The sequence below is a fragment of the Solea senegalensis genome, linkage group LG1 (genome assembly GCF_019176455.1).
Source record: "Solea senegalensis isolate Sse05_10M linkage group LG1, IFAPA_SoseM_1, whole genome shotgun sequence".
Classification (NCBI taxonomy): Eukaryota; Metazoa; Chordata; class Actinopteri; order Pleuronectiformes; family Soleidae; genus Solea; species Solea senegalensis.
Genome location: NC_058021.1, coordinates 15,309,078 through 15,332,428, shown reverse-complemented (window position 1 = coordinate 15,332,428; position 23,351 = coordinate 15,309,078). Strand labels below are relative to the sequence as shown.

Genomic DNA, 23,351 nt, shown 5'->3' with positions numbered 1-23,351 from the left:
TTGATACATATTTGTTTAAAGGATTAGTCAAAGCATTCACAACTAAGGTTGTACAGTAATTCTTACAAATTTGCTTCATGCGTGATTTCACAGTCATGCATAATATCATTTAAGTAAGAACACAGGTGAACACATGAAAGCGCAGGAATGTACTTCTACAACATTATAAGCTTGTCAGTCACTATTAAAGGGCAGCAATTCAAAAGCTCACAGGCCCCCAGTGAGGGCCTTGCTTCTTAATAACACCTGGTCTTAAGGAGATCAGCGGGAGGGTTTGTCAGTACATGACAAGAATGGACGCTAATCCCAAGCAATACCCACTGGTCCTGCGTGTCTCTCGAGTGGGATAATTGATTCCCACACCCTTCTAGAAACACACTCGCCCCCCTCTCCTCATACCCGACAACCGGGAGAACAGAGCTTGTTTCATTGTAGTGTTGAGGGAGCATGGTCATGATGACAAAAGCATGTTTTGTTTTTTTTGCTCTACTGGGGCTCCTCGGAAGGCTGTCATGAGTGTAATAGGTGGTAGCAGAAATTTGCTTGGTAATGGACACTAATCTCTGTTTTGCTGTCAGGAGAGTTTCCTCTTGGATTCTTTCTCAGAAGCTACCATACAAATATAAGTCAACAAAGATGTAAATATTATGCATTGTTTTGAATACAGACATATCAGGTGTCCCAGGGAACATCAACTTCAGAAAGGGGTGTAGAAAAGTCAACTTTGTGTCAACTCCATGTGTGACTAGAATACTCAGTTCAGATTAGAGGCTTAAGCCTGCAGTGTTACATTTCTTTGCAATTACAATGAGGTTCCTCTGGGCATTGAGGTTAGTCTGAGCACTGACTATTCAAATGAGCTGGAATGTGCTGAAGGATGTTGAAGAAGTTGGAGGTATTTCCTTAAAAGGAGCAATCTCCTGAATTGCATTTGATACATTTCAGTTAACACAAAGATGTAGATAATTAACGTAATGCAAGACAGATTGTACCTCAGTGAGTGTTACACACACAAACATGTTATATATTTTTCTTTTTTTTTATAAAAAAAAAAAAGGGCAATTTTGAGTAAAGAGTAAAGTAGATTTCTCCTCATATAGTCTTAAATATTAGCCTTGGTCTGACCTTGTCTTGATATCACATCCCTGGAGAGGAATGTAAATCGTATCCGTCCAATCTTAACCCGACTTACCACCAAACTCTTCGTTCTCATCACCCCTACTCCACTGCAGGGCCACATGATCTTTTCCATGTACCAGACATAATTTGTGGCTTGGGTTTGGAGGCTGACGGTGCGTCTGCGCCACTCTGCTGTTTCAGGCGTCGGGTGCACCATTTGCAACAGTTCTCAGGATTCAGGAAAAGTCTGTTTTCAGGGGCCGGAGAGGAAGCTATTGTTTGTAAAAGCTTACTACAAGCGCTGTCAACCTCTTCTACTGGGTTTATCGGGAACAACAAATCTGACGTTGTCACTGAATAGAGATTAAATGAGGTAAAAAGGGAGAGAGGAAGAAAATTCAAATAAAGTTCCCACATAAAGTAAATATTACAAGAAACAATGGAATGATAAAGCAGTCGTCACAGAAGATTACACAACTCCTGCCTGGTTGTGTCTCCTCGATTCACCTCGTCCTGAAACCAAAACAGTTGTTTCGGTCAGAGGGAGAAGCACCTTGCAATAAAAAGAATCACAGTGGAGCTTAATCCCAGTGCTTCATATGTGGCATGTTAGATGAAGTCCATGTACATTTTCTAGTGAAGTGTTATGACACACTTGAGCCAAATTGCCTGTGAGCATGTTGTGGCTTGTCTGTTCTTGGGGGTTAAAGTAGGCACATCTAAGCTGCTGCTGCTGCTGCTGCTGCTGCTGCTGCTGCTGCTGCAGCATTAAGATCTGACGTTAATATCAAAACTACGAGCCTTTTGTTTCCAAGGGCTACATGGTACAATCCACTCTTTGGGTTTCCCGGCAACTGGTAAAACACTCTGCTTGAATGGTGTTTATAGAATCGCAATTTTCTATTTGCCCTTGAACAAACATGGCCATTCATCCAGGTTGGCTTCATTTCATTGGAGAAAGCATCTACAATGACAGCACAGTCTCAACAGTTGAAAGGAGTGACACGAGAAGAGTCGGCGCCAGGAAAGTACAGGTTGCTTTTACACAGACAGAAGATATGGAACGTGTACAGTGAATAGGTCATGCTCTTGACCAACAGGTGGTGTTGAATGATATGATCTGCTTTGCTTAGCGTCAATGAAACAAGACGGAGTCCAGTTTAGCAACTGCAGCCAATGCAGCCTCTCGCTCAGCTGATCACAGCCTGGGATGACCCTAAAGGAAAGTGTCACTAAGGGGAAAAGACCAGAGAAGAAGAGGAGGAGGAGGAGGACAGAGGGGAGGGAGGTGGAGAAGTGAAGACTTTCGCTCCGTCTCAGCACTTGATAAAAAGCATTGCACCCTGATATGACATACATGGCTGTTCCTGTAATGAATGCTGCATCGCCTCTTCTTGTTTTTTGGCTTCATCATGCTCACAAAATGTATGACCTCAGCACTATCGCAACAATCTGAGTCTCCCCAAGGAAAACCCTTGTGACCAAAGACTACCACCACAGACTCTTAAAGACTTTAGTTACAGACAAAATTAGACTTTACAGAATACACAATTTTTAGACCTACTGGTATATCTTGATTCTAGGGTGTAGGTATCAGTTGCAACTTTTTAAAATTCTCTTTCTTAGCTTTAGCCACATTTGTGTGGCTAAAGGAGACAGAAAACCTCCCGGAAAACATGGATTGCTGGAGGGCTGCAAGAATCAGTCCTCAAGTGATTCAAGTGATCTAATTTTGTATTTAATTTAAACTCCTGTAAATAAAAATGTTACTATGTAAAGAAGTCAATTCCAACCGTTTTACAAATATTAGTCAGTCAGTCAGTTTTAAAGGTGACAACGAATGCACATATATGTTAGTTATGGAGGTCTACTTACATATTTTAACTTGGTCAAAATCCTAGTCGCTGCAAACGAGCCGATCGAAATATCTCCTCAGTGACACTCTCGTCAGCCACGCTGTTTCACACCAAAATCACACCCCCAGAACGTGGACTGTGTTGTGATTGGCCAGCCAACGAGAACTTTCCCACTGGCACAAGTGAAGTAATTAGCACGTCCGCTCTCAGATACGCGGCTCCCTCTCTGGCACGATGGATGCTCTGCATCTCATCAGCTACAACAAGAGTAGTTCTTCTTCTTCTTCTGCGGTTGAATGTGCGCAACCGGATGTGCCTGGACTAGTGCCCGCACCAGGAGGAGCTACAGTGCTGAGAGGAGTGGTGAGGTTTACTGATGACATCATCAACAAACGGAAGTGCCTTTTCGCTTTGCAGAGCCCAGGAAAACAATAAAACCCTATTTTCTCAGCAGTGGCTGAGAACTGTTTGTTCTGAAATTTTAGGGTTTCGTAAATGAGGTAATGACACAGATACACACACAAAAGCAGCGTTAATTGGAGCTTCCGGTCTGTGTCCGCTTTAAAGCGTCCTTTAAATGTCCTTGACCTCTATCCCTTTAATTCATGGGACTGCAGGTAAGAAAAAGGCCAGACATCCCTACTTAAACCCCATAAGTCTCAGTCTTTCTGTTGTCTTATTGATTTTAAGGGCATTTTTATATTCAATGTAGACATGGATAGTCAGAGAATTTAAGGGTTTTCTCATTGTTTTTGCTGTGGACTGAAGTAATCAGTTGTTCTAGAGGGGCCCACCCTCAGCTTGGGGCCTTGGCACATTGCCTGCTTTGCCTGTTCTGTTACAATGCCCCTGGCTATTCATAACATCTAGCCATACTCGTAGCCAACATACTGTGCAGTGACCCGTCATGAGCTCAAACAAATTTGACCTCAGACGGTTTACATTAAGATTTGCAAGTTGTTTCCCATGATTTCTCTTATCAGAAGCCTTTTTACACCCTGTATTACCAAGAGGTGTGCAAGCAAGATAGCGACGTCAACGCTTGTGGTAATGCCCATCCTGAAGATAACGTCAAAGTGGAGACAGGCCCCATTGCTTTGTTTCCCATGTCTGGAAACAGACGGGCACACACGGGGGAAAGTGATGAGCTGTTTCCAGGTGTGAGCTTGTGGGGTGTGTTGCAGCTCATTACGGCACAACCGTCCTCCCTTTCTCTTGAAAAGATAACAGCTCCACAAGAAGTCCAGCTTCTCTTTTGTTTCCAGTGATCATTTACAGTAGCAAATAACACATAGCAGAAATGGTTCAGTGGAACAGCAAATGATGAACAAAATAATTGTAGATTCGCAAAAACTCAATTCATTTTTACTCCCTTTTCATGCTTGAACTAAACAGTGTTATGGTCAGAATTTTGCCACTGTTTAGATAATCAATCATTAATATGTCTATAATGCAAAATCAAGATATGTGATCCCTTCTGAAAACACATCTTTATTAGCACATGGTCATATTGCAGGCTTAATTTAATTATTTTATTGTGTTGTGTATTATTTCATCAGGTCTTTTTGTGTCTTCAGACACAGTTGATCAGGCCAACGCTTGTGTTCCAGTGGTACTTGCTTGTCTCTCCAGATCTAGAGCCATCTTGAAGCTTTCTCAGCTGCTCCTGTGATGTTCTTGATGGTGCTGGTTCTTGCCACTCATGTAATACCTAATGCGCTTTTGGTTTTGTGGAGTGAATGCCTTTCTTTTGTGGGCCCCCTCTATGTTATCTTGCCACTGCAGTGTTAGCTCCATGGTGATGATGTTCTTGGTGCTCGCTAAGACCAGGAGAATGTGTGGTCTCAGGTCAGTGTTGACCATGTGCTGGGGGAATCACAGCTATTTTTCCAGGTCCACAGAGAGCTGACAGTCCTGGGCAGTCCCTAGAACCCATGCTGCCTTCTTTTGTCCGGCCCTTTGCCTCTGCCTTGATGAAAGCGATCGTGTAGGTGGTGTTCTGTGGTCGGCTGCAGCTGCTGATCCACTTGCTGATAACTTGTGCAATGGGTTTCAGCACCTGCTTGTGCCGCCAAGTATATCGGCACTCGCCAAGTGCTTTTGGGCACGAACTCGTAATGCGTTCCATAGTCCCTCACACTTTGCACAATGGGCAGCTTGGATTCTGCAAGGTTCATGGCTTGCTCCCACCTCATCGCCCCCTGCTGTCCCATACCAGCTGCTATCTATGGTCTCTCTTCTCCCACTGTCACTCTCACCTTCTCCTAGATCAGCCTTCCTACCTTGAACCGAGTTGTGGGGAGCATTCCCAAGCCAGCTCTTCCATTTCTTTTCCACCGGATCTTTATGGCAGAGTCAGGATTGGTCACCCAATGGACTAGCAGCAACTAAAGGTCTTCTTCCAAAGACTTCAGTGACAGCTGTAGCTTTGTGTTGTTACCATAGAGAATGGTAATGCTGAGACTTCTGGGCAACCCCAGCCATCTTCTAAGACAGCCACTTACCTTACCATGGAGATGGGGACTTCATAGATAAGTTTTAGCCACTAAGTATCTTTGATTTATACCATGTTCGTATACCCACGCCTTACATCTGATTGGTCGAATGTTCTTAACCAGCTCTCCAAATTCTGGTAGGCTACCTGAACGATGCTAAGGCTTTGAGGCCGCTGTCAAAACTTTACCATGGCTCTTAACAGGCCTCTCTGAGATGGTTAGGATTGGTACTCCTCCAAGACTGAAATGGAACCTGTCCATGACTTGGCCCTTCTTCAGCATAAGTGATCTTGACATATGGGCCCACCCGATAAGTTTCTCCAGCCCCCGCAGGATCCACCTGCATCCTGGTACTGGCTCTGTGGTGAGGTCAGGTCATCCATAAAAGACCTGTTGGGAGCCTGGCGTGTCCCAGAACAGGGCTCTGGCTCTATAATATATAATAAGAAAGGCATTTCCCTCATCATTGCATAAAACATTGTTCAACTGCACACTAATGAAAAGAAGAAGCAAGTATCACAAGCTAATATTCCACTTTAGGTTGATGTCTTTAATATATTTCTTCAAAAATAACTTAAAGCAAAAAAGTAGGTGTGAACCCCTTTTTTTGTCTATTATTATTGTTCAGCATTAATAAGAGATTGTGTATTGTAATCCCACTGCAATGCTGACATCTAGTGGTGCTGTCACATTCATGCACAGCACAGGTCTGTTAAATTGTACAGGTGTTTTTATCACACCCTCTGTGTGTGTGTGTGTGTGTGTGTGTGTGTGTGTATTTGTTGCCATTTATTAAGACAGTCGCTGTAAATCTACACTTGAGCATTGACGGCTTTATGGCACACGAGGCGAACAGTCGTGGAAAAATGAGTGAAGTAATGAAATGTGATTAGGACAATATTTGTGTGTAGCGTGATGTTAGTGTGGCTGTGTAGCGTCAAACAGAGGGAGTCTGACTGGGGCCCGTGGTGTAGGGGAATGACAAGACTCACTTGTTGAGCATGACTCCGCGCTAATGGCATTTTTACGAAGTGACATCATCGCCACAGTGAGGTCAGCGTGGGCACACAGAGGTGCCATGATTCCCCTCCTGTTTGCTTGGAGGGAAAACATGAATGGATGGAGCACAGTGGCGCAGCGGTGGCAAATGTGTGGGTAGATGAGATTGACATGAAACTGCTACAGTTTATGACGTGGGTGATTAATTAACCTCTCCAGAGGTCTTGAGAGTGTGTTGACTGGTTTACATTTCTAAGAAGCTCACTGAATTGCCTTATCGTCACTTTCTATCACTTTCCACGTACACATTCATGTACCATAAGCTTCACAAGCATCCCATTTTTCTCGTGGATTTAACTCTCTTGGTGGACTTGGCCTCTTTGCCTGTGCTGAAAGCTTCTGGGGAGGGGAAAAAAGGGAATACTTCATAAATGATCTAACTTCTCTACTTTTCATGCTTCCATATTTCAAATCTCCCACTCTTTTCTGTGCTGTGACTGCACAGTCACAATCCCATTATACGCTGCATATGTACAGACTGTTAAAGCCAGATGAAAGCGTCATGATTTCATTGATACAAATAACTCCGATTTTTACATTTTACAACAGTTAAAATGTTTTTGTGTATAAGGATGCCTCTCCTCACTCACTTGAGTGCAGCTGTGGCAGTTGAATGTCTCTCCCTTTTCATGTGTAATGTTTTGACCTTGAAATAGAATGCACTGTGGAGCTGAAACAATTACTCGATTCATCGATTACTAAATTTATTGTCAACTATTTTGATAATCGATTAATCAGTTTGATACTTTTTTCATTATTAAAACAAGATTTTCTGATTGTTTCAGCTTCTTGAATATGAATTTTTTTCTTCATTTCATGTTTTTTCATTAATCAGTTATGAAAATAATCGTTAGTTGCAGCTCTAATGCACGGTGCTCTTTACTACCCTGCAAAACAAACAGCCTCTAAATGCATATAATGATTAATGTGTGTAAAGCAGTTATTTCTCTTATTGCTGTCACTTTATTCATTTATTTGTTTACCCTATTTTTATTCCTTTTCTTTTGAGCCCTTCTGTTGTTTGTTTTGTCTGTTGTCAGATGTCTTGTTTTCCTGAAAATAAATAAAATATATGGTAAAATAAATATTTTTTTTAGGGGTAGCAACTTCATCAATATGAATTACAGTCTCAACTCATCACATAATAGTCACTGATGTTTTCGATTCCATATGCTTTCTTGTTGTAGCTGGTCTTTGTACTTGGTCCTTGGAAATAAGCAAATATATAGTTTCCAGAATAGAGTTCCAAAACAGTTTAAAATTATTAGGAAGATGAGAATGTTTTTCAAGTAGCAGAATGTGAAGGAATAAAGTACGAATATGGATGAAAATATGGATATAAAGACAGTTAGTGGTAGCTAATGTGTTTTAATTGAAAATACTATTTTCAGACGTTGCCAGGTTTGCAGTACACAGCTATGCCCAGTAGATGGCGCTGATATCCTGTGAGACTACGTGATATCTGTGTGACTTGTGTGTGTTTTTTTTGCCTCCTCCAGGCGAGTTAACAAAAATTAAATAGCTCAGCAGCACATACATTTTTATAAATCATATGACAGTGTCTGACCTGACTGACATATGAATGCACATCTGTAAATTAGACATCCAGGTACAAGACAATCAAACACCAAAAGCCTGATGACGATTCGACGGCTTATCTAGAGATGATTAAGTGCGTGAAGGTTGAATGAAAAATCCTAATCTCTGCACTTTCTCAGATTCGTTGGGGGCAGATTAAGTAAATCATCTATTCAACAAAAGAAATTGAAATTAGGTTTTGGAAAAATACATGATATCTTTCAGTATCCTCATTTAATTTATCTGACTTTTTTCCCTTTCTAACTGTCAATTTAATAACTAATGAATTATAAGTTTAGCCCTTTATTAGCGTTATCTTATAAACATTACACAAGCTGTATTTGAGAAGAAAACAAAGTTGTCCCGAGTAAAAATAATCCTCCTGAATTAATCCTTAAACTTTAATTATCTTTATATAATTCTCGCGCTGTTAGTCACTCATGTTGCACAACCAGGACTTTTTTTTTATTTAGATGAGCATCAGTTCCTGTAAATGCAGAGTTCTCTCTGGAGCAGCTTTCAGCAGCCACTTGACATTGAGAAAACCAAACAGTCAGTCTGTCATTTTAAACTCAGTGATGTGGACAATTTAAACGGGATATTCTAGTTGGAAAAGAGAGACGAGTTAAAAGTTGTATTGATGAATGCAAAAAAATAATAATTAAGCCGTAATAAGTCAAGTTATGTTATGTTGCTGTTGAATTTGTGAATTTTACACTATATTCACAAACTATGAATATACACTATATTCATACTATATTCACTATATTCATACTACCTTCAATACACTATATAGCATATAGTGTATTGAAGGAAAGTTATTTTCATTCGCATTAAATACTTTAAAAAAAAAAAAAACAATTCACTGTGAGTTCATCAGTCAATCAAGGGAATTCCAAACTTCTAATTTGACATTGGTGGAGAATAAAGGAGGGGAGACGTTAATAATGGTCTCAAGCAATTCACACATATTTATTTCTGCATTTTAGAAGCTTCAAGCCAGGGAGTGAAATCCGGACAGGTTGTTATAGCTACGCAATCCACGGGGGTTCCGATGTCTATTTAAAACCTCTCGGACCCTCCCTCTCTCTCCTTTAAACAACATTATATATCACACACACACTGCATGCTAATGCGGACCAATTCCCAATGAGCACTAAAACACATCTTTAAATTGTCTTGAGTTCAAACTGCTCTGGCTGAGCAACAGAGGGAACATATCATCAGAATTCACCCTGTGGCAATACCTGCTGATTGGGTCCTAAAGGAGCAGCAGCAGCAGCAGCACCTTTTAACTTTTAATGTTTCCCTCCACACTTCTGCCACGAGACATCGCGAAAGATAGATAGGAATAAAAGATAACCATCCAGTGCCGAATCGGCTTTTTTGTTTTGTTTTGTTTGTTTATTTGTTTGTTTATTTATTTTTTAGTATTTGTTCGCCTTCTTTTTTTCTTCTTGTTTTTTTTTTTTTTGCTCTTCAGTTCAAATCCCTGTGCGCGCCCGTGAGCGCGCATGTAGACATTCTGCGTGGAGACGTTTTGCGAAACTTTAAGGATGATATACCTTGGATGTTTCCTGTTGCTCTGCGGGCTCACGCGTGTCATGGCTAGTTATCCCATCTGGTGGTAAGTTTCATTTCCATTCTACCGCTGCCCGCCTGACGAAAGGCGACACATGTTGTGTTTTATGTTAAAACAGCGGAAAGTGTCATGATGGTCCGCCTGTTGTGCGTCACTTGGAGTCGGGATTTTCGTGATGATTTGGTTTGTGACAGCACAGCAGCGGGACTTTGAGGTGAACTGATGCTGAAACTGATCCGGCCAGGGGTTTCAATTGTGGATGTGTGTCCAATATGATATATGGAGTGCTTTTGGTGTTTTGTAAACTCTGGTGAATGGTAAAGAAAAGTCAGTGATTCATTTTTATAATTGAGCTGAGTGTTTGAAGAAAAACGCTTCTATCTTACTTTTAGGACATGTGTAGGAAAAATCATGAGAGTTGCGACAATTTCACATTCAGAGTGCAACAGGTGCAAAGTTTGTGTGCTTGTGTGTGTGCCAGTGTGCACATACACTGCTCTGTGAATGGCGTGTGTTGGAGTCTAGATCCTGGATGGAAACGTATTGATTTTTTTGTTTATTTAATCTCTATGCTCATCTTAATATTCTAATATTTTCCACTAGAATCATTATTAACACGTTCACTTGCAACTAAACATAATTGAATACTTGCAGCAAATGAATCAGCTGATTTATTTTCTGCTGCAGACCCTTTTTGCATTATTACTGTATGCTTAATTTAGAATTCACCACACGAATGAGCTTTTTGAAATAAACTGCTGCAAAAACCTTATATTTAACACAAAGGCAGAGTTTGGCTTGCAGCTTCTTTGGTGAGTTTCTTTTTTATTGCTTAATTTTAGCGTTTTTGCTTTCGACAAATCCTTCACTATTTGGGTTTGCATAGACTTTGAGTGTACCCTAATGTGCTTCTCTTAATGGGTCCCCTGGTGGTATTACTGATTTGAAACTAATTACATGCTCAGCTGGAAGGAAATCCTGATGTAACAGCGGGGCTCTCATTGGCCAAAAAAAAAAATGAAAGACCCAAATCAGTTCACTCCTGGGTTTAATGGACACAGGGAATGAATGCGTGCCCAAATTGTTTGATCCACGGTTTATTATTCAGTATATGTAGAGCATGTCGTTTTAGTTTTATTTCCCTTTGTGTGCAGCCAGTTATGAATGGCATGATGGAAAGCAGATTTCCATTCAGTCATAACAGTCAACAACTATTTTCTGTGCTGATGCTTGGGTCTTTGGAGGGTGGGTCAGGTCACTGTTTGAACAGTGTAGCGGCGCAGAAAGTGGCAGGTAAATATGACAGGAGTAAGGTGGCCGCATCATCCCTGTACATAACTGAAGGTATACTGCAGCTCGTGCACATTTCAGCTCTCATTTTTGAAGTCATCGGTCGCTGGAGTGTTTTCGTTTTTCTTTTTCCATGCAAGACTGATAATGTAATCTTTGTTACATGGCAACTCATCCAAAAGCAAATAACCTGGTTCCTTCTGGGCTGAGCTCAATGTGCCTGCATTGTCACTCCCTTAAACACGGCTCCTGTGTAAATGCAACTGGGATCGGTTTTCTGAGGGAAGCTGCCAAATTTGGCTTCAAGTGGCCACTGGAGCAGCATCACGCACAACCCGTGTGCCACAGCAGTTGTCGGGGGTACCAGATCTGCTCCAAGACGCATTCATGTCTGTCTCTTTTCGAACCTGCCATAACATAGCCTGGCTGCAGACGCCACCCCACCACCCCCTTCCCTAGTCCACCCCACCTTAGAAGATAAATACCTGGAGGTGAAAGCTTGCCGCACATTCCTTTTCCCAAACATAGTCTCTTGATGTCAAAGTCGGCTCCAAGGCCCGAGGGCCCACAAGTAAAGTGGTAATTCTAAGGTACCCTGCTTGGGCTTGCTGAAATATGCATTAAACCTGCACGGGATGCACTTAGATGACAGGGGGGAAAGTCTGTGCTGAGGCAAAAAAAATTATATGATATATGTTTTTCCTAAGTATTTATTTCTAACAGTTTTCACTTGATTGTTCACTTGAAAACACGGATCTTTACAAACGTAGTGAATCCTGCTCCTTCACAAAGGACGGCAGCTGGTCGGATGAGAAATGAGTTTCTCAGAAAGGAATTAGGGAGATTGAGGCTGCGCAAGCTGAATGGATGTCTAAAATCCTCAGAACACATAAACGTCTAATTGCTGTGTTTGAATATTTGTTGGAGTTGGTTTCTAACAACACTGCTCTTAATGCAGTAGCTTCTTAAAAAATCATAAATCATCCCTGGAACATGCCCTGCCTTCTCTACCGGGCCATTTCTTAACACAGGAAGATGTGGCATGGATTACTCAGCCCCACTGAGACAGACACAGAAACGAGCACGAGTGAAGCAACTTTAGCACACTGACTCATGATGGGTCTGTGAAACACCAGGATGACCCACCAGAAATGTATGCAAAAAGTGTAGTACTCCTGAGTACTCTATCAGACGCACTACAGACATGCCTTTCAGCTTTTTCCTGCCTCGGGATAAGTCGGTCTCTGCTGTTGTGACACATTTGGTCATTCGCGAACACAAAGGTCTTTCCTTCAAATCAAGTTGACAAATATGCCATGAGGCAGGCGCCATTACCTGCTGCAGAGGAAAAAGGAAGCACAGGATGTTCACGATTAGACTGACAGCAAGTGTTTTCACCTCCCATCAGTCTTCATAAACAATCATTATGCATGATTGATTGATTGCTTGATTGATTACCATTTATTTTCTGTCATATGCAGAAAATATGCCCAGCCAAATTGGGCTTACAAGACACAGGGGTTCAAGCGTTAGACAAATAAGCAGCAAACTTGCATCACATCATTAAACCTGGACAACCATTTGTTGTCAGTGCACCAGAGCATTTCTGGGTTTTGAGAAGACATGTCATTCAGAAAAGGTGATCTTAATTCATCACAAGAAGGACAAAATAGAAGAAAGTGTGATCTGCCAACGTCCTTGGCAAGACGTCTGAGTTTGCTTTAACGTTAGATTCAGCACTTCAGTACTTCTAACTGTGAAATTATTTTGATAAATATACTGTAAATCAACATCCTCAAGAGTGTCAATGCACTTCTATTACAGTCCTGCACTGTCTGATGTTGCCATTAAGAGCAACTTAGTCTTCACTAGATTTGGATGTGGTTTCTTTGGGGAATGATGGACTAACGAGGTCCAAACTGAGGTCAGTTTGTAACAGGAGTTCCTGTTTATGCTGACGGATGCTGCAGACAGACTACAAATCAAAGTAATTTTCCCCTGGAATCATTTTCAGCTTGTCATTGCTTGCTTACTAGATGTCTCATTCATGATTAATTAGTGTGGATCTCGTGTGTAGAAATTAGACATGAAGTTCCGTTGGAACCAGTGTGACACATTTACAAGAATACTGGAAGATTGATTCACACTTACGGTAAACACCTGGCTGACATAACTAAAACATGATCTTAAAAACAAATGTTTCGGTACATAACTTGAGGTGTTTGGAGGTCAACGTGGTGGAGGTCATTAGGAGCCATGAGCCAAGGTTCACTTTGCTTAGTAGATCTTGTCTTGAGGTTTTAAAGAAGTCAGCCTCAGGTCAGTGTCTGGAGTTTTGGGTAATCTTCTTGTGATTAGTACCTGAACAACACTCAGGTCAACAGAGACTGAGCTAAAAGTCCTGCACACCTGCTGCCCCTGACTTTGTGCAAACGCACAACATTTACTGCCGTTGAGTCCATATCACTCAGGGCAGAATCATCAGACCTCTGCTGCCAGTATTTATTTAACAGACAGTGGATGTAAAATGAATGACGACGACTTTGTAGCTTCTCTGTGGGGCATTTGCCAAAGACAGCAATTGTAGGTGTGTTATTAAACAATCAAATATTCCAAAGAGGATGGATGGATGGATGGATGGATGGATGGATGGATGGATAGATAGATAGATAGATAGATAGATAGATAGATAGATAGATAGATAGATAGATAGATAGATAGATAGATAGATAGATAGATTCTAGTAGTTACTAAAATTCATAATTGAAATAAAGAGAAAGACAGAAAGGCAAAGAGAAAGCAATGCAAGGAGTGACACTGGGAGATGTAATCAGTAAACCAAGTTTGCACTTGTTGTATCCCAGAATACCTTCCTCAAAGGAAAGGGGGTGTGGGGTGGGATGGTTCAGTGTTACACTTAATAAACTCTCTGAAGTCTCAGTGTAACGTTTGCACTCTTATTAACCTAAGCTGAAGGCCTGTTAAGTGTGTGGACAGTTAATAACAAGGTGTAGTTTTCCAAGTTGTCAGCTTAAGGTCTATGAAGACCTCTAGATGCATTGTAGACTTTCATCTTAGACAGAGACACTGCCTGCATCTTTGGCAGCAAGGCTGCAATTTCAATGCACACAAAGGCCAGGTGTCTGCAGAGAGGGTAGTTGAAGGGATAAAGGATGGACTCCTAATGGTAGCATCAGATACAGCAAATAAACACAATCAAACAGACATGAAATTACCATCCCCCTTAGAAGGCTTCAAATCAGACTTTGACTTAAGCGGTAGTAAATCAATAGATACAGACACAGACATGAAACGAGACAAGTTGCCATCATGAAAAACACTTACATTGTGACCTCTCTTCTCTTTCAGGTCACTAGCAGTGGGCCACCAGTACTCATCACTGGGTACTCAGCCTATTCTGTGTGGCAGCATCCCAGGTCTGGTGCCCAAACAGCTGCGTTTCTGCCGGAACTACGTGGAAATCATGCCCAGTGTGGCAGAAGGCGTTAAGATTGGCATCCAGGAGTGTCAGCACCAGTTCAGAGGCCGACGCTGGAACTGCACCACAGTCACTGACAACCTGGCTATTTTTGGCCCTGTGTTAGATAAAGGTAACATGCACAGCAAACAAGGGTTTCTCAAGTTTTGACACATTTAAAACCTTCCTTTGCTGCTATGCTTCTGTCAGTGCATCAGATCCATACTTTCAAGGGTAAATTAAATTTCTTGGCATTTGTAATAGTGCTTACTTAGCAAAAATAAGCAAACAAGCCTTCCCTATTTAAATGATCCATTATGCTCCTTCAAATCCTTGTTTAAATATACAGGACTGAAGTGAGCTGTGTGCGTGGAATAATGTACACAATTAAGACGAGTAAGTTCTGTCTTGTTGGAGTTTTCTTCAGGAGGAAATCCCCTGTGATTGCTCTTCTGTACTTTCCCCATGAGGTACATACCCTTTCCAAAATATTTTTCAACAAAGTTATGGAGTTTTCCAAAATATATTTTTCTGCTTAGGTTTTCTTTAAGTGTATTAAAGTGACAATTTTGGTTCAGTACACTTTGATGTATCCTGCATGATAGATAAGGTGCCAGTTTTGTGTTTTCCTGCATTGTTGCTTTATTCAAGTTCAGAACACAAGGTTTGAGGGAAGAGATCTAAACCTGTCACTTACTTAGCGGGAGACTGATGTGAACACAGGGCGTTGAAGGTTAGTTGGGGCAATTGCTTTTAATAAACTCTGGAGCCAGTTGATAGAAGAGGCTAGGTAGCTAACGATGGGGGTTCTCAATCCAAGTCCTTTTGTGGTGCAAAATGCCATCACATCTCTCCCGTTGCCTCCCCTCCTGAGTCTAAATTGCAGGGGCAGTGAGAGGAAAGAGGAGGCAGCTACTGGGCTTTAGTAAATCATTTTGATTGGATTAAGGTCACTGAGGTTCTTAATAATGTGAGAGGTCAAAGTGGCTGGATTAAGTGCCTTTGTCAGAGGCCAAGGAGAGTGACTCGAGGGCTCAGGGCCCTTTGATAGGGCTTAGTAGTAGAGGGCTTCCATTTCATTGGATTTGATTGATGCTGGTGTTTATCTGTGCAACTGGGCTATTGTCCTCACCGGTGTCTGTTTGTCTGTGATTCAGACTGTTGTATGTCAGTTTCCTCCTGCCTTTTTTGGAAGGCAAAGCTAAAAGGAAGAGTAGGTACCTTTATTGGCTTCAGCAGATTAGTTCCTATCATGTAGTCCCCTCCTCACAATCACCCACAATCTCTGTTTTTCAGAGTAGTAGAAGAATGAAAAGCATAGGGGAGAAGCAGTTATGTTATATAGATGACTGGAGTGAAAGATTTCTAAATACACAGAACCCAACATTGTTTATGAAAAACAAAGATTTGAATTACTCCAGTCTTTACAAACGGACATGTGCTTTCTCTTGTGTGTGTTCCTGCTCCTGTACACATGGTGTGATCCCCGCTCTCTCTCTCTCTCTCTCTCTCTCTCTCTCTCTCACTCCACACCTCAAACCACGAGCCCTACCTCTAGGCTAAGTCTGCGTCAGCACTCATTAATTTACATTAACTAAAGTGTCAAAACATGCTCTGCTGGAATCTGCCTGTGATGAAAGGTAAAAATCTGCACAGGTGTTCTTAGTCTGCAGAGCCAATCCCAGAACTGTTTTTGGCATTCTTGGTATTTACAGAACAGCTACCTACTATATGGGTGTAATCAGCCTCCTCTTTATGAGTCATGATACCATTATTAAGGTCACCATTGCTATAAAAAAGTGGACAGTCTCTATTTCACAGGTGTTACCACCCATACAGGTAGAGACATGCATCATCACTATTCCACTTGAAACCATTAAATTAAAACGAAGGTCACATGAAATTACTATTACATAATATGTAAAGTGTGTGTGTAAGTGGCTAAAGTTTAATGCCGTGGTATCCAAACAACAGATCGACCTTAATGATTAAGGTTCATCTAAACTAACTGCAGGAAGGTCAGGCTATGTGGGTTATGACCTACGACCTGAGGATGAGAAAGTGTAACTATTTAGGATGAGCTAAGAGGTCTTTGCTTTTCACGGGACGTATGTCTCTCCATGCTGGGGGAGGGAAACTAGCACTCCTGTTTATCATTAACTCTGGGCAAGAAAGAAAGAAGGGGTGTGTTAAATGGAGTTGATGGGGGGACCTTAGGCCCACTTCCCGCTGGGCACTGCTCAGAGCACAATATCTTCGCAACCATGAGATTAAGCAGGAGAAAAAGTGCTTTTCCCCATTCACACGCCCTTTAGATTGTTTTATTAAACCATTTGAATAGGGATTTCCCCGTCTGCCGACAAGCGGGGTCCGGCCACTGCATAGTTCTCTGTTGCTATGACTTAACTTGGTCTCCACTAATCACTGGCCAGGGCAAATTTCATATAAAATATCTGCAGCCATTGTGGAACTAACACAGCGTGACAGTGGCTGCACAATAGGGGATTCAGCCCCCCAGCAGGTTGTAGGGACCACTTGGTCTGCCAGGATCTGGAAAGGTTTGGTGGAGAAGCATTGTTAGAGGGCAAGTGTCCCTAAATACCATAAATTGGTCATAAAGCTAAGAAAAGCAGAGGCCTTTTGTAAGAGCTGGTGTTCCCAGGTGAAGTAAATGCTATAAAGGTTTTTAATGCCAATGAAATACCAAACATAACATGTAATATCAGCAGGGTTTTTTACACTATATAGGTATATACCACCCACCTAGGTAAAATATTTATTTGGAATGGTAAGGTAAATATAGAGAAAACCAGTCATGTGCCAAATATTTTTTTTTTTCCAGGCATTGAGTTTTAGGGAAAGAAAAAACAAAAGCTTTCAGTTCAACAGTGAAAGATTCTGTAAGTTACTAGAAGTCTTAGCTTCATGAGCTAAAGCCTGACACCACTTTACCATTCACTTGAATCACGAGCATGGGAAAGTCCCCATCCGTATTAAAAGCCTATTATATGATCAGGACATATTTAATTTGCCTTAAACCATTTCCTTTGTTCATAGCACCACAACTTAATCTTCTTTTCCTCTTTAGTTTTCATCTCTTACCACTTATACTCTGCAACATCGTAGCCAGTCATTGGTGAGGTTATATTTCCATTGGTGTTCCCCAAGGCATTATCTTAGGTCTACTATATTTATTTATTTATTTATGCACTAGTTTGAATGAGTAATACACAGGGATATACAACATCTAGCAGCAGAATAATAACTTAACAGAACATGGAATACACTCCATTTTGTCATTACCCAACATCTCAGATTGATGCACTTCTATCACCTCAGAATTGTGCTTCAGTTCACTCGTCGCTCTAAATTTGAAGCTTAATTACCTGAGACAGTCAAGCAGCATTAAATCAAACGGCTTTCAGTTCCCACACTTCAATGTTCATGTGAAACAATATGGAAGCAAAGCAGAGGTTTATGTGTTTATTAGTGTACACATTAGTAAACTTGTGTGTATGCTTGTAGTATTAAGTGGGTGGTGGAGGATGCCAGTAGACCTTTTCTCTTGCATCATTGTTTCTAATGCCCTTTAGTCCTCAAACTGGTTGGAACCTGCTACAAGGGAGGCGCTCCTACTCCCTCTAGCTTTATATACCCCTCCCTTTCCCTCTCCTTTCTGTCTTTCACTATTTCAATCCTTTTTTTTGTACAGAAAATGTCAACACTAATTACATATACTTGATCTATCTAAACTAAACTATCTCTGTTTACATCTTTATAACTGTCTTCCACGCGAGTCATTGTTTCATGTTTACTCCTGGTGTTTCCACTTTCTTGATTGCTGTGTCTTCTTATGAATGTGCAAGACCATACAAGTACATATATTCAAGGCAGCCTACTTGCAATAATGAGCGCTGTTAGAGAGAGGTATATGCTGAAGCATGCAGGGCCTTTCCTTCTGTACCAGTTGTTTGGGATTGCATATCTGGACACTACAGTCCTATTTCTGTTTAGTGTCTATGACTTGTGTCCCATGAGTGTGAGGCCTTTCCTAACCTTTCAAAAGCTTAATTGAGTCTCTTAATTATAGGCCTGTCAGCCCCGTCTCTTCCTCTCATCTCTCTGGAAGATCCTGATCCCTCTGAGTCATCACTTAGCTATGTCAGACAGAGACACAGAGGCCTTTCAGGTCTTATTCAGAGACAGGACGATTGATGTATGGGTTGACTGAACCTACACACTGGTACACCTTGGTAGATTGGACCTCAACACATGTAGCCCACCACAGCAATTGCACTCTATATTTTGTGTGGCTTGGTTTTATTTGCTCATATAATTATAGCAAACACAAGCTGATATCTATATGAACTGGAAGTAATCTAGCAAATAATACTTGGCATCAAGCTATATTTCTGTTTGCATGTTTCTAAGTGGGGTAGAGCCTTTTAGAGTGTTTCAAATGATATATGTTTGTGATGGTTTTCAGTCATCCACACCATTGTATCTTCAGCAGGTTAGATAGAAGCGACTGAGCTTCCACCGAATTCAAATGATGTATTTCCAACAGATTTGTAATTTCCCTTTCAGCCACTCGAGAGTCAGCATTTGTTCATGCCATTGCCTCAGCGGGAGTGGCATTTGCAGTGACCCGTGCCTGCGCTGATGGTTCAGCCACCATCTGCGGGTGTGACACACGCCACAAGGGCCCCCCTGGTGAGGGATGGAAATGGGGCGGTTGTAGTGAGGATGTGGAGTTTGGGAGCATGGTGTCCCGGGAGTTTGCTGATGCGAGAGAGAATCGCCCTGATGCACGCTCAGCGATGAACCGCCATAACAACGAGGCAGGAAGAATGGTTCGTTTTTTTTGTTGAAGATATTGTTGCAGTTTTTCTGCTACTTTTAATTAACAGTGTTTTTTTTTTTTTTTCCTTTTCCTCCAAAGTCCCTCAATGAGAACATGTTCCTGAAATGTAAGTGCCATGGTCTTTCGGGGAGCTGTGAGGTCAAGACGTGCTGGTGGTCTCAGCCAGACTTCCGAGTCATCGGTGACTACATGAAGGATAAGTATGACAGCGCATCTGAGATGGTTGTGGAGAAACACAAGGAGTCCCGTGGATGGGTGGAGACGCTGAGACCCAAGTACAACTACTTCAAACCCCCCACAGAGCGTGACCTGGTATATTATGAAAGCTCGCCCAATTTTTGTGACCCTAATCCTGAGACTGGCTCCTTTGGCACTCGAGATCGCATCTGCAACCTGACATCCCACGGCATAGACGGGTGCGACCTTCTGTGCTGTGGGCGGGGTCACAATACTCGGACTGAGAAGAGGAAGGAGAAGTGCCACTGTATTTTTCACTGGTGCTGCTACGTGAGCTGTCAGGAGTGTGTGCGAGTCTATGACGTCCACACCTGCAAATGATGTTTCGTCTTCTCACCCCTTTTTTATTCACCAAATTTGACACTCTTTAATTGGCACAAGAGTAATTATACTAACTTTTCCACAAGCTATAAGAGACTGTAAACATGTCTGACCTGTCCGTGGACTCCAGCGGCAGACATGAAGAGCCAATCTCTGACTTTATTAACTGGAACAGTTCAGTAGATGCTGACATCACAAAGCATTTCACTCACATGAACTGCGACGGTGGCAATAATGACAACAATGTTGGTATCTATAGCAATGGCAAAACAATTTTTGTGTACTGACGTAGGAAAGGAGTCAGCTAAATGACAAACACCATATTGGTGTTTTTTTTTGTTGTTTTTTTTTTTCTTTTCTGTGTGCCAAGTAGTTACTTTTGTTGAGAATAGTGCAGCACTGCCAATGCTTTCATGTCTAAGGGGCAAACAATGGAAATGTAATTTGTTAAATATGTTAAAATATCTCTTTGACCACATTTATGACAAATTGACACAATCACACACTCAACAGCATGCATCCACTTCCTCAACATTATTAGTATGTACATGTAGAGTCTATTTGAAAACTAACATTACCGATGTCTGAGTGAGTATTTGATTTTTAGTCTTAATAAGTTACTGATCTTTGGGTAAGAATGCACTTGCACCTGAGTGAATGTAGTATTGTGCTGTATTGTGTTTACATGTTCACAAAGTCTTAAGCTAACAAGTTAATATCTGCTTTAAATGACTAACTTTATCTGAGAGTAGACGTGAGCCACATCCAGGGGTGTTGCAACAGGCAAAGCAGGCAACTGCAGAGCAGCTCATTACTTGAGTTCACAGCAATGACAGTAACATCCCATTTCCACTGGTTGAAGTACTATTTAATTCTGGGCTTAAACTGTTTTTTGAGCAGTAGGAATGTGTTTAATTGGCATTCATTCACGGGTCAAATGACTCTAGATTTGTATCAGCTATGGCTCCGGTCTGCATTAGCAGGGGTAAGACCGGGTAAATACGGTAATTTCGTCTTTGTCAACTTCATTTTTGGCAGCAATGTGGATTCCAGTGTAATCTCCAACACAGTGCTAAGATGTGCAATCTTCTCCCAGCCGTTAGCATAGCCCTTAAGGCCCTGGTATACTTCACTGAAGTGCGTGTCACATATCGTGGACCCTGGTATACTCGTGCATCAGGGTCCTGCAGTATCCCACTTCACCATCGGGTGGCGGTACAAGTCTGGACGCAGGGAATAGGACACGTTCCTACCAAAGAAGAAGAGAGCAATGCTAGAGCTGCCTCGGACACATCTGGTACGAGCGGCTCACAGCTGAAAGGCTTGTCGAGCAGGGGAGTCGAGCAGAAAAACTATTTCTTCTGTTGTCGAAATGGTTTTTCTGCTTGGTAGCGGGGCTTAATACCCCGGCGGGGCGGAAATTCAGTTTGCGCAAGCGCTGTCCACCCAACACGCTCTTTGCGGGCAGTTCCAAAATCTGGGCTGCACACGCAACATGCGCGTTGCCTGTTGATGACGCAATTTAGCTTTGGGTCAGCGTGCGTTGTGCACAGAAGTATACCGTGGCCTATAGCCATGACCTTACTTTTTACAACTAGGAAATGTGGTGAATATTCTTTATGAATCATATTTCATATTATTAGCCCCTTAAAATTGGTCACTTACCCTTAAGTTTGAACAGGTAAATAAAAGATACAAAATAGCAATGACTGTAACACTGTCACGCATTGTTTTGCTGTTGTTTTTTTTTTTCGTCCAACTCATTTGCTCATTTGTGATGTTTTTCGTGGGGTCACCTGGGTTAAGAAAAATCACTGGTATAACCCACTAATTTCAGTGTGAATGAGTCTGTAATTGATGATGTACAGGAAGACTGCAACAGCGTCATTGTCGGAATACTCTGAACAAAGTCCCGTCCCAATTGCTGTGGAATTTCACAACGGCAATATTGAATATTGAATATGAATCACACTTATGCTTCTGTTAGTCAAAAAGAAAGAAAGAAAGAAAGCAAAACCAGACGAGGTTTTGCTTTCCAGACGAGGATAAAAAAGAAAAAAAAAATGATTCAGAGTCTATTCAATGTAGGGCCCCCTGGTCCATTATGCCTGGGGCCTCCAAAGTCCCTTGGAACACCCCTGGTCACATCCTTTGAACATTAGCAGAATAAGAATATACTGCCCACTGTCAGCACATTTCATAATACACCTGGAATTGCTGAAAGGTTTGTCTTGTAACAATGCTTTGAATGACCAAAGACAAGAAAAGAAAACCCCTGTGAGTCTGCTGTGGTCAGAGAGCTGTAAACGAATCTTAAAGCTCAGCACTTGTGTCCTGTTGAGAAATATGAAGCATGTTCTTGTTTTTATCAGTATTAGCATTGTCTTGTGTGAGTGGGTGTGGGGGAAAAACTGTTATTTATGAAAAGGGATATTCCCACTTTTTGTTACATTTCTGTGAATATATTTGTTTATTTTGATATTTGATAAGATAGAAGTAAAAGCCTGTGTTCCCTTAGGAGAAAAACGACATGAATAACAACTAAGCTGTATCATTTAAGCTCTGTATAATGCAGTATAATTTGCAATGGCAGTGAATTGATGACCAAAATCTGTGCATTTGATGATTCTCAGTTGTGGCTTATCAACTAATCAACAAGCAGCATCACTGAAACTATCAACACTTCCCAATTTTAATGCTGCTAAGTAAAGATTATATGTGTTTGTGTGTTTAGGTCTTTACATACAATATGTCTATTTCCGTTGTTTGTATATTCTTGCTTTTGTTGATTCTTTCTGTGAAAGAAAAATATTATATATATATATATGTATAGTTTCGGAAAAAAAATGTGAAGTCCTGACTAATTTTTTTTTACATTCAGTAATCCCCATTTAACCAAATAGTCCAAAATAGAGTTTGTGTTGTTGTAGTTGTCTGTGGATTTTGTAGACATGCCAAACATCAGGGCAAAAATAATCCACGTTTCTTTCCCCAGGGTGAAATACTACACTGTGTTTATTTATTTGGAAAGTGAACAACTACTGAAAGCTGAGATGAAACCATGTCATGTTTATTAAATAAAAAAAAAGAGGAAAAAAGTTGGTGTATTATGTAACTGATACTGTGGAAAGATGTGTCAAGTCACTGATGAATTCTTGTTGTAAAGCCATGTCTCAGGCATGTGTTATTTTCAGGCTCTAATCAAAATTGCCCACCCATGATTACTTTACATCATGACTGAAAATATTAATGAACAGTCATAACCAGTTTCTCATGTAAGTCATGTTCAATAAACTACACAGCAACCACTATCAGTACAAGATCTGCTATCTTGCATTTATTACTGTTTATTACTGTATGTGCGTTCGAATGATTTGCTTGTGTGGACACTTTGTTCTAATTCTTTGTCAAGTTTTTTTTAAATCCAAAGTTTTTAGTAAAACTAGTTTTTTCATGGGTTTCTAAAATGTTA

At 41.2% G+C, this 23,351-nt stretch overlaps 1 protein-coding gene across 1 annotated transcript; it reads left to right on the top strand.

Annotated features, from left to right (window-relative positions):
- Positions 1 to 9,394: 9,394 nt before the first annotated feature.
- On the top strand, positions 9,395 to 23,193 carry wnt3a (wingless-type MMTV integration site family, member 3A). The gene is made up of 4 exons (XM_044052882.1): positions 9,395 to 9,734; positions 14,349 to 14,590; positions 19,045 to 19,310; positions 19,400 to 23,193. Exons 1-4 carry the CDS (start codon positions 9,664 to 9,666, stop codon positions 19,877 to 19,879), a joined length of 1,059 nt encoding a protein of 352 aa, XP_043908817.1. The 5' UTR covers positions 9,395 to 9,663; the 3' UTR covers positions 19,880 to 23,193.
- Positions 23,194 to 23,351: the final 158 nt, after the last annotated feature.